Raw genomic sequence first — 17,040 nt, 5'->3', positions numbered from 1 at the left:
GTGTTTTTCAGAGCCTCTAAGAAAGAATTCATCCATTTCCTTCAACAGAAAATGACAGGGCTGTAAAAGGAGAGGGTGTAGAGAGAGAGAGAGAGAGAAGAAGAAGAGAGAGGGAGGGAGAGAAAGAGAGAGAGAGGGAGGGAAAGTCAGATATGAGATGGATTTGGTTATTATCTTGTCTCTCTTTATCTAAGCTCTCACTGACTTTGAATCTGTAATGCGCTGCTAACTGCCAACTGCTAACAGATCCAACCCCTTACAACTGCTTCTAAATAGCAGCGCAGAGCAATTTTGCTTCACCTAAAAAACATAAATCACCCATTTTCAGATCTTTTCTGGCACGGTAAAAAGAAAAGGACAGGTCAAATGAACTCCTGACTGGGCGAGCGTCCTTAAGTCCCTGACTGGAGCCACTGGTCACATGGGGATGGAGACCGGACGACTGATGGCCCCTGGAGGAGTGCCTCCGGCGGGCTGAGGCTCGAGTGAAACGGCGGGGTCCTGATGAAAGAGCGTCTGGGGGAGGCGTGGCGGTGGAGGCCGGCCAGAGGCTGACTCATGGCAGGAGAGGAACCGAGCGCCTGCCAGCCGAGACACTCAGCCCCCAGCGTGGCCCACTTTTCCACCGCATCCGGCCTCCCGCTTCCCACCTAATCTCAGCCATTTTCTCCTCCGCTCTCCTCCGCACGGAAAAAGCCTCGGGGAGCCAGGGGAGAGAAGTGGTCCATTTTTATGAGCCTCCTCTGCTGAAGAGGATGGCAGCACACACCGCACACTAACAACAAAGCAGCCAACCCTTCTGAACACAGCTGCTCAGTGGGGGGACTGAGGTAGAAGCCTTTGAATCATGTCACAATGGGCAGCATTGTGTTGGACGTCTATCAGCCTTTGACTGTGGGCCCGCAGATCAAACCCGTGTTTGCCGAGAGCATCATTGAGCAACCACCATGGTAACCATGCAGAGAGAGTGTTGAAAATGGTCTCGCTAGCGTTTAACTAGGATAACTTCAGTGATGCTTTTCAGGAAAGTGCACGCAAGATTTGCTCGCCTAAAGAAACATTCAAACACCTTCAGGTAGATGGTAATTGGCCTGGTTGGTGGCTCTACTCTGTGGCAGACCTGACTGAAACTGTAATGGAGGAGAGAGAGAGAGAGAGAGAGAGGTCTCTGTGATGAGGAAAGTGGGTGTTTCTGATCCAGGGGTCTGTTACCTGCTGGAGGATTTGCTCCCACTCACTGTGGTGGGGGGCGGTCACGTGTATTCTGTCCAGGCGGTACTGGAGGTCCTCTTTCAGCTGCCACACTGGCTCCACAGTGGCCAACCGGAACGAGTCTCTGTCTGCCTGTAAGAGCAGGTCTGGGCACAGAAAAGCATTTCCATGATGAACTCTCTCATGCAAATATGTAATAATGTATTTTGAAGAAGCAACCAATTTGAAGCATCAGGGCTATATATACAGCAATCAATGATAGCAAGCCTAGAGGATTTTGAAAGCTTATTCTATTTTTTATTTTATCCTCCATCCTTGTTTTAAGTCGCAAAAAGGATGCAAAAAAAGACAGAAGAACAATCGCAAAAATAGTTTGGGGCAGCCGTGGCCTACTGGCGCTTCGGACTTGTTACCGGAGGGTTGCCGGTTTGAACCCCGACCAGTAGGCACGGCTGAAGTGCCCTTGAGCAAGGCACCTAACCCCTCACTTCTCCCGAAACTCCCCTGGACCACACTACCCCAACTGGACCAAACCAAATGAATGAAATTTAAATTCAAACAACTTAATAAATTTCAAACTAAAAGTCAAACAAAAATATTAGTCTTGGTATTTAGGTATTAGTTTTTGGTTTGAAAAAATGCAGGAAGAGTAAGTCAATACTGATGAATCATACAGCATACCATATCAGAGAGCCTACCTAGTCTTTGTGGTCACCCAAGCCTCCTTTACAATACAAGCTGGTCTAACATTCCTAAGCAACAGTCCACTATCCAGGGAACCCGCTATGCTTGCAACCTGTTACATTTTCATTTTAATGAGCAACACAGCATCATTGTATCTCCTCGGTGCAGCTGTCCACTCTGTGACAGGATTGGCTCATTTGTAGGCCCACACCATGCATATACAATGCTCCTCCGAACTAGGATTTGTGTATCCGTGCATGTGGTGCTAATCAGCGTGAAGAGTTCTGCCAAATCTCATTTACCGGTTCACATGTGTGGGCAGCGAGGACGCTCTCACAGGCCACTCAGCAGCCGCGGGAGTGCTGCGGACTGATTAACCGAGATGGAGCCTGAGACGTACCTTCACCCAACATCTCGGCAATCACGCCCCCGTCAGGTTCGCCGTCTCCGTCGTCCTGTCTTCCCCGATGTTCAAGAAATCTCTGAAGATCTAATTCTGCCTTCTCTCTGAAAGCAAGAACAACAAAAACACAAGCTGCCCATAAAGTAACTCTGAGGGGCACCATGACTTTGTTCAGTTTACTGGGGAGAAACGAAGAAACCCTTGTGTGGGATGCAATACAAACTTCTTTTTTTCTTCTTTTGGGGGAAAATGTGTTATTTTTATAGTGGTTATATCATCGTCGTAATAAAGGTGCTAGTTGACTTTGGCTGCATCCACCAGCGCTGCAGTCTGCGGTGCCTTCTCATTACTGGATCCCACGCATGTGTACACCATTAACCTTGGCTGCCTCAGACATAGTCATTACCCCAAAGCTAGCTCTGCCCTTCTCACTTCACAACACAAAACACCAGCGGGGCCTCCAGTCTGATGGCTCAGCTTCACCACGATGGGAGAGCACCGCACACCAGAACACTGCAGAAACGTTCAGCACAGCAGCATGTTCCTTCTCTCTCTCTCTCTCTCTCTCTCTCTCTGGAGTTTTCTCTAAACTTTATGCCACCTTCTCTCCAATCTTCCCTCTCAACCACTCGCCCCGTTTCTCTCCTCTTACGCCCACATACTCATTATCTCTCTCTCTTTCTCTTTATCGCTCCTCAGCTCTGAGAACATGCCTCCTTGACCGTCTCCCTGAGCTGGCGATGCAATAAGGAGTTACACCCCATCGATCATTCTCAGTGGGTTGGCTTGTTTGTGTTCCGATATCCCCGGGCATTTATTTCTAGGGGCCAAAGGATGGAGAGAGAGGGGGGCTTTAACAGGTGAATGGTGGTGGTGGTGGTCTCTCACTCTGCTCTGGCCAGTCGCTGGTGCTCTCTGGCCCACACCGGTCTGTGCTGGCAGAGTAGGCAGCTCTCTCTGCTCTCCTTGGCCGCCTGCTGAGTCTTCCTCACCTGCAAGACAAAACAACCTCCATCAGCCTCGCCCTCACCACAGTAGAGGATCCTTTCAGTGAACACAAGGCAACTCAGTTGTATTCATCTTGTTATTCCAAAGTCAGATTTACTCCAAAATAAATATTTTCTTAATGCTTCTAGTGCACAGAAGAGCGCTGCGTATCTCCTACATGTGACCTGAAATAATACAAAAGTAAGCTGTTGCTCTTAGTAGCCTAGCTCAGCTTAATCGTAATTGAAGAGATTACATGACCATGTAACAAAGTTCAGGAACAATGGCAACATTAAAAACACTGAATCTATTTCTTAGAAGACTACCTCCAAAATCATTTTGCTAAAGAAAAGTGATATGGAAGACTGCAGCCACCTCTAGCTAAGTGCTAACAATAGTGGAAGTCTTTTGGAGATTGTCTGAAAAATATGAATGTATTCCCAACTATTTCAGTTGCAGAAAGCTTTTAAGAAGTGTTCAATATTCCTTTCTGTCTGACAGTGCAAGTTTGAGAGAAAATATTCTTCTCAGCTACTGATGCATACACATCATTTCAGAGACATGGGGGTGTTACAAAGAGTGAGAGAGAGAGAGACAGAGAGAGAGAGAGAGACAGAGAGAGAGAGACAGAGAGAGAGAGAGAGAGAGAGAAAAACAGCACTGAGCAGTGATGTCATGTTCACAAATGTTTTGGTGCCTGATAAAGATCTGTTTGTGTTCCACAGCATCACGTCTCAGATGTCGCCACAGAGCCCTCCCCATGCACAAATGCTAGTAGTGTGCACTCATTTGTGTTTCTGGGGTGAAAAGAGGTACTCCAAGGACGTCCATTTCCATAAATCATGTCAGCGTGAAGCACCGCAGCGAGAAATTCAGAACTTTCAGAGTCGGACCTAAATAGGGCCACTGGTGCGAATGAGAACTTCATCTTTGTATTGTTTTTTGTTACCTGAGGACAAGAAAGTGAGTCTGGTTTTGCCAGGCAAAAGCAAAAACACTAGCAATAAAAAACAGTGGATTAGTAGTGTGTGAGAATTGAACCTTTTTTGCCTAGCTACCCTCAACCACATAAGAAGAAAACACTTGTTAAATTAGAATAGCAAATGGGAAAGACAATCATGGGAAAGACATACTGGGAGGCCGAACAAAATCGACACCCCCCTCCCCCTGTAAAACTGGATGTATCTTGGAAAGTATTGATCTTACATAAAAGTAATTTTACAATGAGTCTCCTGGGTAACATAGGTACACCTGGTAATTTTTTCAGAATTTTTGAGACCTAAGTGCATTGGCCCTGGTTGAATTGACCTGGAATGACCCTACTTGTTCACAAGCAGGAAAAAAACAAAACAATTATGGTCTTTATGGCTAAGACTTTTAGATCATCTTGCAGAGTCAGAATGGCTTAGCACTTTACACAGCTCTCTAGATACAGCCACTCCTTGCCTTTTAATCAGATTGTGTCTGCACAGGTCACTGGCTCAGATAATTGTACACATCTCTCTTTGAAACAGTGCCCCAATTACACAATGAGGAATCCGCCAGAAGCAAAGAAAAAAACTCTCATGTCCTCCCTCTACTCACACCAGCATTGTACACACAAACATTTCAGGAGAAATATACAATGATTTTTATTATAATGGCACTAACATAATAATGGGGCAACGACTGTAGCTGTTTAAAAAGCATAACCCATAATTTCAGCCTACCAATATCAGTCTACTAATGTGGCTATAAAACTGGTGCATGACAAAGCATCCACACAAGGTATTTACAAAAGGTGGGCATAGAGCTGCTATAACAAAAATATAGGTTTATACAAAAAATATATACATCTGTGTGATTTGCTATGTAATTTCATTTAAGTATGTTAGTTCATTTCAGAATACCCTCCTCTGTTCTGACACAAAGCACACGAAAATACATTACTGGTATGTTAGAAATGGCACATGGAGTAATACTCTCCACAAGTGAATGCCATAGCTCGTCAATGGCGTTATTACCTTTTATTTGCTTTGGAGAAAGCTGAGAGATATACGCTGGAGATATGAACCTTTTCTTTCTGTGCCTCCTCCTCACTATCCTCTGCCCCACACTAAGAGCACACAAACAGGGAGTTTACACACACACACACACACTCACACACACACAAACACACACACACACACACACACACACACACACACACACACACACACACACACACACACACACACACACACACACACACACACACATCCTCTGCCCCACACTAAGAGCACACAAACAGGGAGTTTACACACACACACACACACACACACACACACACACACACACACACACACACACACACACACACACACACATCACAAACCCCACACTAAGAGCACACAAACAGGGTTTACACACACACACACACACACACACACACACACACACACACACACACACACACACACACACACACACACACAGTGCCCAGGCTGTTTTCAGAGGATGGTGAATTTCTCATTTCCAGCGTGCTGACCTCTCGGATCTTATCAGGATTCCTCTCCTGCGGGAGATTTAAAGGATTGTGTATCGAGGACCCCTCCCACTCTTACTCGAGAGCGGATCTGATCACCTCCCCGAGGCTACTCGCGGCCATTTATTCTCTCTTCCCCTCTGCTTTCTACCGGCGGGGGGAACAGGCGCAGGGGGAAAAAATAAAGCGCCTGCCTTTCAGCAGGGCAGGCATATGCAAACACAGGCTGGCTTATCTGGGCCATGCAGGGAGCTGAATTGGAGCGGGCCATGAACGAGCCATAATGAGAGAGCAAAGCACCGCCGTCACCATTTACCAATTAAAACACTGCAGGTCGACAAGCATAATCCTCACTGCCCTCAGGGTTAACTTTTCAAAGAGGCAGGATGCTGGGGGGATGGGAATGTATGAACTTCAAACAGCTTTTTTATGGCTTGTGTGCTGCGCGCGACTTATGAATATGGAGAGTGTCAGTGTACTGGCTTCTTATTGAGCTCAGTCCAAAATATGAATGTTTTTTAGAGGAACCTCATGTGTTGCATAAGAGTTCTTGTTCTTGTTATATAATAGGGCGGGTCCTACTAAAACCCCTCAGGAGTGTTAGGATTGTGTGTGTTTGTGTTTGTTTTGTGTGTGACTGCACGTGTGTGTGTGTGTGTGTGTGTGTGTGTGTGTGCATCTGCAATGATGTTTCATTGTCTGCATGTGTTACAGATCTGTCAGGTTGATTTTGTTTCACTGGCTTTCGCCTCCTCAAGCCGGATGTTGTCCCATCATGCTAATGGATTCAACATCAGAAATGGAATGCAGACAGAACTGAAAGAACTGCTAGCACAGACACCTGGGAGGCTTTGGTAAACAATTCTAGATTGGCTGTGTTTTTTTTCTCTCCTGATTATCCAAGTAAATAATAGTAATTTAAAAAAATTATATCCACAAGCCTTCCCACTTTAGTGTTTTTTGACAAAAATATTCACAATTTTTTTTTTTAGGTTTCATTGGCCAAGCTACTTGGAAAACAGGGCAGTTCTACTTTAATAATAGAAAGATATCAGATTCTAATTCAAAATGACCAAATTCTATTGCAACTAGCTTACCTTATCCTCAATGTGCTGTGATGCAATTCGTTTGGCCTCCAGCATAGCCTGCAGCTGTTCGTATTGAACAGGTTTATACTTTGAGCTTCCCAGTCCATCCTTCAAGCGCAGGGTCAGCTTTTCTGTGCCAATGACAGTTGACAGCAAACAAAATGGCGTCAATAATAAATGACACAAGCTGGCAGAATTACAGAGTCATAAACAGCTGGCCAGACAGTCGGGGACGTTTTACGATGCCTGGCCTGGTGGTTTTCCTGCTGATGACAGTGGAAGCAGAAACACTGGAGTGGGACGAGAGGCAGAACAGAGCCAGTGCGCTACAGTCAGGGATGGATTACTGCACAGGCCTACCGGGCCCAGGCCCAGGGGCCCAAGGGGTCAGGGGGCCCTGAAGCCCAAGTCTTTGCATGGAATCACTGCCTCAATATCAACACATCAGGATGTAGGCTATGAATCTGATTGAATTTAGTATTGTCCATCCCCAAAATGCACCAGAATACAGGAAATCGCATCAAACAAATTAAACAAAAAAATTCTGGGGGAGGACCCCCAAACCCCCCCTCCCACATATATGACAATAAGCGGGGGGCCCTTAATATATCTGGGCCCAGGGGCCCGAAAGTTCATAATCCGCCCATGGCTACAGTGGCTCAGCCTTGAGAGACCAGACTGGGCCCACGTCGTTATACTGATTGACTGAAAACAGCGGTGTTGCAACAAGGGGATGCATAAAGAAGTGCTATGAGTTTCGAGTCTGGGAAAAGCACAACTATTTCTGCCTCAAGCATCTTCAACTGGGCAAATACCTGTTGCTTGTTATACCCCCTGAATGTTATGAAGTGCAAATCATTTTTTTTTTTTGAAGTGTGGGGAACAGTTGGTTTGAGATGGCTTACCTAAATCATCAGCTCGGTGGTTGGTTATGAAAGCTCGGATATCTCTCCCGCTCATCGCTGTGTCATCTGTAAATTGACATAGTGCAACTTAAAAGAAAGGCTTTCATACATGTAAATCGCTGAACGCCAACCTTATACTCCAAAAACATTCTCCTACTCCCTCAAGGTAAACGTTAAAGGTCAGTGATGACATCCCAATCCCTTGGTGCTTTAATCTGCTTTCCCTCAAGGATTATATTTTTACAATGGCAAAGAACAGTTAATAGTAGGGGAGATTATGTGAAAAATCGTTACGCGGTGGATAGAAGCATGAAATTTGGTAGATATGTTCCTTAGGTGATCCTAAGACATCCTAGAAGGGGTGCCCAAAAATATCTCAAACAGGAAGTGAGATTTTGAAGAAATTCAAAATGGCCGCCCATACAAATGACAGCTGATTCAAAAGCCACCTTCCCAACCTCCTAAAAGCTTGATAGAAGGGGTGCCCATAGAAGGGGTGCCCAAGAAAATCTCAAACAGGAAAGTTTTTAAAGAAATTGAAAAATGCCGCACTCCCTGCCACAAAATTGGCAGCTGATTCATACACTACCTAAACAACCTCTAAAAAGCTTGAAATTTGGTATGTATGTTCCTTCAGTGATCCTAAGACATCATAGAAGGGGTGCCCAAAAATATCAAACAGGAAGTGAGTTTGTAAAGAAATTGAAAAATGCTGTGCTCCCGCCACAAATTGGTAGCTCAAACATCACCTAAACAACCTCTTAAATGCTTGAAATTTGGCATGTATGTTCCTAATTCAATCACCACCTAAACAACCTCTTAAAAGCTCATATATTCCTTGAGTGATCCTAAGACATCATAGAAGGGGTGACCAAACATATCTCAAACAGGAAGTGAGATTTTGAAGAAATTCAAAATGGCTACCCATATAATTGACAGCTGATTCAGAGGCCACCTAAACAACCTCCTAAAAGCTTGAAATTTGATATATGTCCCTTGGGTCTACGTTATCCTGGAAGATTACTCCAAGAAATCTCAAACGGGAAGTGAATTTTTAAAGAAATTGAAAAAAGGCTGCACTGCCTATCCACATAATTGGCAGCTATTTCAAAGGCCACCTAAACAACCTCCTAAAAGCATGAAATAGGTATAAGTGTCATAAATATGCCTCTGTTTTAAGCAGACACTATGGCTATATCCACCAATTGTCTCAAGAATACTATAAACACAGACACTCAAGCACCTCAGGCAGACCTCATAAAAAACATACAATTAAGCACACATGTCCCCTGCAACTTCTTAAGACACAGTAAAACACCACACTAGATTACATTAGTCCTAGTCTACATACTGCATATTTGCATCTATTCACATGCTCTGGCACATTGGCATAATACTGTGCAAGGCAACCCAGCATCTTGGCATCGGCACTTTCGAGAGCAGAGAGGCTCACCTTTGCTGCCACATTTAAGAGGTTCTCTACATACTTTGGCTGCCTCTGGTAAAAGTGTCCATAAAGGTGTCCAAAAATCATCTAATTTGGTCCATCCATATTTCAGGAGAAGGCACTGACTGGGTAGCCTTCAGACCTTTGGACCAAATGCTAGCTTGGTACACTGCTCTATTTGAATGCTGTATCAGTGCAGCCTGTGTGGGAGGAATATTTTTCATTGAGAGACATATTTGAGAAAACAAGTCCTTCCTGAGATCATTGACTTTTTCAAGATCCGTTTTCTTATCGTAAAGAACACAAGTGTACTTCTCCAGCAATGCAAACATGTTTGATTCCTGGCTAAGCAGTTGAAAAGGATTTGCTGTCATAGCAATGAAGGCATCCTTTACTTCTGGAAATGGTTTCCATGCAGCCCACCCTTTAGAAGGAGTCTGCTGTTCCAGGTAGCCACCCCATTATCACATAGTGCAGTTGTTCAACTACTTCCATCTAAAAGTTATCCGATTGTGTTCCATAGAGCCATCTCTATGTGTAACCCACCAAGCATCACAAACCTCTCTCCATAACAGTCTGGATCTCTGGATCACTCCACTGAACCATTTTTGTAAATGTATATAGTGGTTGGTCAAATGCCATAACTGGGACCTGGCCGGAATTTAGGTTCTCTATCAATTGTTTTACAACACTCATACCATGTCTGACCATGGCAAAGCTGGCAGCTTTTTCATAAAAGAGAGGAAGGAGTGAGTTTATAGCAGGTGGGTCAGACAGTTCTGGCTGAAGTGAAGCATCAGTTTGATTGCATGCTCACCCCACTTTTCCTCCTCTGTTATTGCCCATGCTAAGTTCAGTTTGGTTAACTTTTGGCACTAAGATGGCCTTTGGTTGACAAGTAACAGCTGGAATTGTAGTGTATACTTCTCTGGAAGACAGAGCATATATTTTTGCGCTTTTTGAGCTGGCTGAATGTATATTTGCTCTCTAGCATCTCGGATCGGGAGGTGAGCGTGCTAGTAATTGAGCTTAAAAGCCCAGGCTGCTAGTTCTCTCACTAGCACGTCAAGGTATCATGAGGGAGGTTTACTCAATGTACATACTGCAAAGCTAAATACTAGCTGGCTACCGTTACTGTAGGACAAATCAAAATTTTGTAGCTTCTAATGTTTTTCCCGAAATAACGGTACAATACCCCCCAGGAAGCCCCACAGATTCACAAATACGCACCCCATGCAATCATGGGGACACAATTAGCCTAGGGATGCCTTTGTTTGCCTAGATTTAGCTTGATAATTGAAACCCAGTTAGTGGTTCTACATTGGCTAATGCTAACGCTAACACTGGCATAACATTTGGTCAATGACTTGTGCCCCTATTTAGGGCTTGATCTCTGATCATGTGGACATTTTAGCAATAAACTGTCTTTTGAAAATTATTAAGTGATTCTTCCAAAAGTTTTTAAAAATATTTATGTTATGCATACATAATTAACTTCTCAGATGAGGATTCATTTGGGGAGTCATGTCATTCTGACCATTTTAAGCCTGTTTTCCCCCCTTTAAAGTTGTATAAAAGGCATGTAAGATTATTTTCATGAGTTATCTTGCACATATTATTTGTTAACCATCTCTATATATATCAAATGTAAAATAATAAAGTAGCAGAATAAACCATCAAACCACCAACTATGTAATGTTTTGTCATCCTTGGGTCGTTTTAGGTGGCCATCTTGGATTTTCCCTTAAAAAATGACCTAAATGAACCAGAAATTTTGGGCACCCCTTCTCAAATGATGAGATACATCATAAAGAGTGTCTGTACCAATTTTGGTGCTTCTACCCACTGCGTAACGATTAGGCCCTATTTTGTTGATAATCCCCCCTACTATAATGGAAGTGCTATCTCAAAATATTCACATCACATAAACAGCACATTCAACACCAAAGTTGTGCTGAAAGGGATTACGGAAATAACCCTTTGAACTGACATTGTATTACTGCACCTGCAGGGTAAAATTGGTGTCACTCTGTGATCCCTAGCGATATCTCAAGGGCAGACTTACTGAAAACATGGCTGTCATTCTCATCTTCAGCTGAGCTCTCTGTATATCGATATTCATTTAGACTCATCATTGCTTATGATTATTATTTCACCTCTTATGAATTCTAGCTCAGTGTGTGTGTATTTTCCCAGCAGGAAAATTAACAAGGGCACCACTGACAGAGAAACATAATGACTCAGTCTGAGCCTGGCATCAAAATGTCCCTTATTTTCACAATCAATTTTACATGGGGGAGAAGGGACTGGCGAATAAACCATCGGAAGCAAGAAATTAATTCTCTTGATGTTTGATTATCATGTCTGAAATGCTCTGAAATGTCTCACTCTCCTCCTAGCACAGCACAGCTCACTTACTCACTCCTCCTCTCTGTCTTGTATTGCATTAGGCTAATAGCCTAATTCCATCCGGACATGTCAGCCAAGATAACATTCTGCATAATGTGCAGTTCATAGAATCATTCTTTTTTCCTCATGACCATACAATAATGTAGCCTGACTGTTCAAGCTTTGGCACAGACAGGCTTGGTTATTTCTGCGGCTGTCTGCTGGAGATATGATGCCTTCCGTTTCTCCAGAACACACATGATGAGGAATAAAACATGAAGTTGTACCACTGCAACCCCTAAGTAAGTTGCCTGCCCTAACCTACTATCCGGGGGGGGATTACCTTGCTCGCAAACAGCCTGCAGATGCAGAGTCCACCTGATAATGTGCCGTAGAACGCAGCTCCGACTGTGCCCAGCTAATTTACTATCACTATCAGGATATCAACTGTACAGTTAGGCTACTAGTCTCACTCATGAAATAGGCTACTATGCATTAACCTACTATTATATGGCACCTGATTTTGTCGTCGAACATGGACGAAACGCTTGAACTTGAATGTGTAGGTCTTGGTGAGAAGTTACATAGTTTTAAGAACGTCAGGAAAAGATACAGTAACCAGAGAGGGTAGTAAACATAAATCTTTGCAGTAACTCTGAAAATTACCTTCTCGACGCTTCCCGGTTGACAACATTTGTAACCAAGGAAACTGTTGTTGCCTTTGTCATTGGACAATTCAACAACATGCCTGTCCAATCATCTGTTAACGACTGCATCTTGGATCCAATGATGTCTGTCGCTCCAAAACCACATTACGGTGACGTCATGCATACTCGAATTGCTTCGGAGTAGAAGCGGGGTGGAAAGGAGAAACCTGGCTCCTGACTATGGAGACGAGTTTCCCTGCTCGGTATTCACACGGATAGGACTCACTGGACTAGTCTTCTGCAACAACTCACAGCATTCAGTCATACTTACTTGTTCCAATGGAGTTCTGCACCGTAAACGATCAACTACTATAACATTCCTCCGCAAGGTATGAACTTTAAAAATGACTTGCATGGATTTGCCTTAGAATAGAGTAGCCTACCTCTCGCATGCAACCTATGGGACGAGAACGCCTGAGCCATTCGTACGATCTGGTACGGCTACAATAGCCTTGGCTACGTTTAGAGGCTATCACTTTGTGTGGTCTTCATGCATAATTTTACAGCAAAGAGGTGTATTTTAATTAAGTGAGAGAGGATCTCTCTTAACTCTAGATAATCTCACTTTCGTGACTGGCTTAGGTAACACACACCTTTATGGGACCTTCAGGGGATCGGTTAAGTGTTTCGTGGAGTGACTCGTCATTCTTTCCCAGAATTTATGACTTCGCCTTACCACAGTTTCTCTAAACTCCGTTAGATCAGGGAGTAAGCTTTATAGCCTATTCAGACGTGACTTTCTAGCGCGCTTGTCCTTGAATTGTAGTGATCGCAACTGTATGCAGGTGAGCTCTCTCTCAGTGTTGGAATCTGAGGAATGCGAGGTCGCTTTATAGGCGGAGTTACGTGCGTTTCTTTTTATCGAGTTCTTCCAATATATGGACGTCATATGACAAAATGTGGAGCTCACGCGTCGTGGTGCAAATATCCAAGTCATAAGTAATTTTTTTCATATGCTAGTCATGGAGTGTGTGTTTAGACTGAATTTTGAGCCGATTTCCTTGGGGAAATAACCTTTAAAGATCTTCCAAATGGATTGTTTAATTTTGTTGTGTCGGCAATTTCTCGAAAGTGATCTCGATCAGCCTCACATATTCACACCAGCACTGTGTGCTTTCGCTCTGTTCCATGCTCCTTTCAGGTTTGATCTGAATCTATGGAAATTAAAGCAAAGCATGTTTGGACACGCTGCGCCGCAAAAGACTACTAAGGGAAAGGCGTGTCAGTCTTAAAAGCCCAAAGAATCCCAACTGTGTTGATCTGATGTCCTTTCCATAAACAACGGGGATGGAAAAACCATTAAATTTGAGGTAGTTCAAATTACAGTTGATAGGCTACGCCATCACCAGATGTTGTAATTTATGCCGTCCATAGATTAGCCTAAGTCTGCATTGACCACACTTTCATATCCTACTTGAGAGAAAGGTGTACATTTCCTGTTGGTGTTTCAGTCTGTTCTTTCAACTTGCCATACATTTGTAAGTCTGGGCACTTTGTGGATGGGCACATTTCATTTAAATGCAGTGGACCTGACCTGGCCTTTGAGTATTACACTACAGATCTTGAGAGTTGTTGTGATTGTTGCTCCCAAAAGAGACACAAATATAAATGTTGTAGTGAGTTGGTGTGTTTTTTGACTAATAAAAGCAATGACAAATAATGCAGAAATGTCATTAAAAATCCTTGAATTTGCGAAATCACAACATCCTAAAATCCTTGCAGTGCAGGATGCTGTTATGTATCCAAATGCCACTGCAGTGCTCCAGGTTGGCTATTTAATGCACATTGTTGCGTTGTGGACTATCAACAGGGTAGAACTTACTCATTTCCTGTCTTTTTTAAATAAGGCATTCAAAGTTATTTCCCTCTGTGCTGACTGGATGTTGTTGCTGCTTTTAGTGGAATCAGAAAGGTGGCTTTTGTTTTTATGCTTAGCTAATCTCCCTCTCACTCCAGCACCTTTGAGTCTGGGTCTGGGTAGGCATTTCAGGCCAGTGTTGGAGCCCTTTAAATGTTTGACTGACAGCATGAATGGTCATTTTTTTTCTTCCGGTGCCACCGTTTTTGCTGGTGCATTTGCCACTTGATGGCATCATTCCAGGCCTTCTAGTGTAATTCAGGGGAGTTATGCAAGGTTTCACTTGTCTGAAACCTCACATCATTTTCAGATGAATCTCAACATTGAGTACCATGCCTCCTGGTTATGTCATTTTAAGGAAATGCGAATTAATATCCACTCATTGATATTTCTGCTTTCACATAGCCTACCAATTTGTGGTGACTGTGTGGTGCATGCCTGGACTAGCATGTAATCAAATGGCATCAGAACTCATGTATAACAATGATAAAACAATCTGTGTGTATTCTAGAATTAAGCAGTTTAATAGTCAAGAGAACAAAAGAAGAAAGGCAGTCATAACAGAGTTATAGAGTTATATAAATAACACAAAGAATAGACCAGTTCCAGGAAGGGCATGTGACCGACTCCCCCAGCCAATAAATACTTAGAAAAGCCATATCATTTCTGACTTTGTGTCATTCAGAATAGCAGCAGCTGGAGAGACGTTCATTTTCAATGCTGTCTGTGAACTTCGCTGTGAAGACGCTTGTGAAATATATGGCTCATGAACACATGCTATGGCCATTGCAAGAACACCCCGAAATTTAAAATGGCCTCTTGAGCTCAAAGTGGAGGACACATGAGGTCTCTCCATTCACGTGTCTGTCAACATATGCAGTCGCTCACCAACCCATGAGCTCATCTGTTATGTGTCAGGTTAAATGTAATGGGCCACAAACTCCTCCAAAGCACTGGAGCAAATAGTGACTATTGAGGCAATAAATTACTTGGGTGAAATTAACTTTTTTATGAATGTTAATTTGATTTGGGCCTTAGTTGGAGGTAATGATTAGTCTCAAGAAAGCACTCAGCCACCCAGCCCAAGGTCAAATATTTAAGTCTTCACAGTGTGTCTGCTTGTTTTGGACCATTGTATTGCCCCCACACCCCCCACCCCGCCCGCCTGCCCAAACCCCCACACACACACACACACACACACTCTGACTCTGTTTTTCAGGCATTCCCTGTCTGCCTGTGTGTCTGCTCCATCTTTCCTTTCTGTTGCACCAGCATTTCTGGTGAGTGAGAGACATTACTGCTTCTCCTCGTGATCCACATTACCCAACAAACCCACCAACAGCTGACATCTATTGAAAGAATCCAGTTAAACCAGACAAACTTAACATTTCTCATGGGGTATGGCAAGAGAGGACCTGAAATAAAAGCTCACAAACACCTCTTTGTGGAGCTGGCTTCTCACAATGAATATTCTTGTCCTCTGCTCCTCGGTTCAGTGCTGTCAAGATGGACCATACCCAACTTAAGTAGAGTTTGTTATAAGAGAAAAAAGCTCAGACACACTAGAAGCCGCTGTTGTCTGGTGTTTTCATGAAATATATTTCCCCCCAGACCATTTTGCTGTTCTGATTCTAAAGCTTACATCAAAATATGGTTTCGGGTCACACTCTACCATGGAGACTGTTATTTTTCGGGGAATGGATAGATTTCTTTTTGGTTTCAAATAAGCAGAGCCTGTTGTTAAGGATCAGACATAGCCCAAATACGGGCAAGCTGTGTGCTTTCACTGGCTTTTGTTGTTATCTTAGGATTGGTGTGATTGTGCGCTAGCCCATGCTGTGGTCAGATTATACTTAACAGGAACTGACATCCAATGAATAGGTCTTCTTTTAAGGCCCCTCCCTGGTGCGCGTTTTCCTTCAGATCTGACCAACAGTCGCATACCAGAACTCCGGTTCACTCAGTGTTAAGACTGGCTCCAAATGCTTATCTACAGTACACAGTATGTTTAAACATTACAACGTGCGACACTTGCTTTGACTACGACAAGATTAAATATTTTCTTTATCTTGTGGCAAACAAGATGGCAGGTGTATTGCAATTCAGTGTCAGCATGCCCTGGGAATCACATTGTCCCAACTTTCAAGGTGTACTAGGTCACAGTGTATAAGACATGCTACAAGTCAAGAATTCACTCATGTTTTATATTTTTTCCCCTTGCTCTATGATCGTATGTGTACACCACATAAGCATTTGCTTCATTAGAGAGTGGACAGCTTCCCATTCTTTTCCAATGGACCTGGGCTGCAGACCTGCGTGGAGGAGCATTGAAGGTTTGGCAGTGGAGCCGTGCGAGCAGAGAGGAACATCCCTGTCATTTGCATAATAGTGCGTTTTTCATTGGCGCTGGGCGGGTTGAGATGAGCACAGCGGAGCTTCCCATTCCTTTTCATTGGCTCTGAGCTGGAGGAACACACTGTTGGATTGACAGTTGAGTGAAAAGCGCATGCCTCTGATTTTACATCAAGCAGACAAAACCCCACACTCTTTGTAGATAAGAAGCATAAAATGATGGGACACAGCCAATCAAAATGGACTGACTGTTGTGATGGTCTCCTCTTTTTCAAGCAGTGAAAATGGCCACCATAACCATAACGACAGTGGTTTATGAAACTGATAAGTGTCTTCTGAAAAAACCTCCCTTACATAAACAGTCGCTAGTGGTGGGTTAGAACCTAAATCTTGTGGCAATAATGCTCTCGTTTTCTACGCATAAAATGTATGCAGTCCATTTATTTACTCAGTGTTGTCACTATACATTAATCAAGAAGTAGCAGGCTACTGACTCTACCACTGCA

At 43.5% G+C, this 17,040-nt stretch overlaps 1 protein-coding gene across 3 annotated transcripts in view; it reads right to left on the bottom strand.

Annotated features, from left to right (window-relative positions):
- LOC125291550 (coiled-coil domain-containing protein 148-like) overlaps window positions 1-12,564 on the bottom strand; it is a 39,544-nt gene extending 26,980 nt beyond the window's left edge. For 2 of the 3 annotated variants that reach the window (XM_048238334.1, XM_048238333.1), the window contains exons 1-7: window positions 12,135-12,320; window positions 11,961-12,049; window positions 7,783-7,848; window positions 6,887-7,008; window positions 3,188-3,291; window positions 2,297-2,403; window positions 1,213-1,358 (exon numbers count right to left, since the gene is read on the bottom strand). In XM_048238334.1, the coding sequence (XP_048094291.1) occupies window positions 1,213-1,358; window positions 2,297-2,403; window positions 3,188-3,291; window positions 6,887-7,008; window positions 7,783-7,848; window positions 11,961-12,049; window positions 12,135-12,154 (654 nt within the window). In that variant the 5' untranslated portion in view covers window positions 12,155-12,320. Of the gene's footprint in view, window positions 1-1,212; window positions 1,359-2,296; window positions 2,404-3,187; window positions 3,292-6,886; window positions 7,009-7,782; window positions 7,849-11,960; window positions 12,050-12,134 lie in introns of all 3 variants that reach the window. The other variant, XM_048238335.1, reaches the window with a different exon arrangement.
- Window positions 12,565-17,040: the final 4,476 nt, after the last annotated feature.

Source organism: Alosa alosa, chromosome 3 (assembly GCF_017589495.1).
Source record: "Alosa alosa isolate M-15738 ecotype Scorff River chromosome 3, AALO_Geno_1.1, whole genome shotgun sequence".
NCBI classification, from domain to species: Eukaryota; Metazoa; Chordata; class Actinopteri; order Clupeiformes; family Clupeidae; genus Alosa; species Alosa alosa.
The sequence above is the reverse complement of the archived record's forward strand: the minus strand, read 5'-3'. Positions and strand labels throughout refer to the sequence as shown.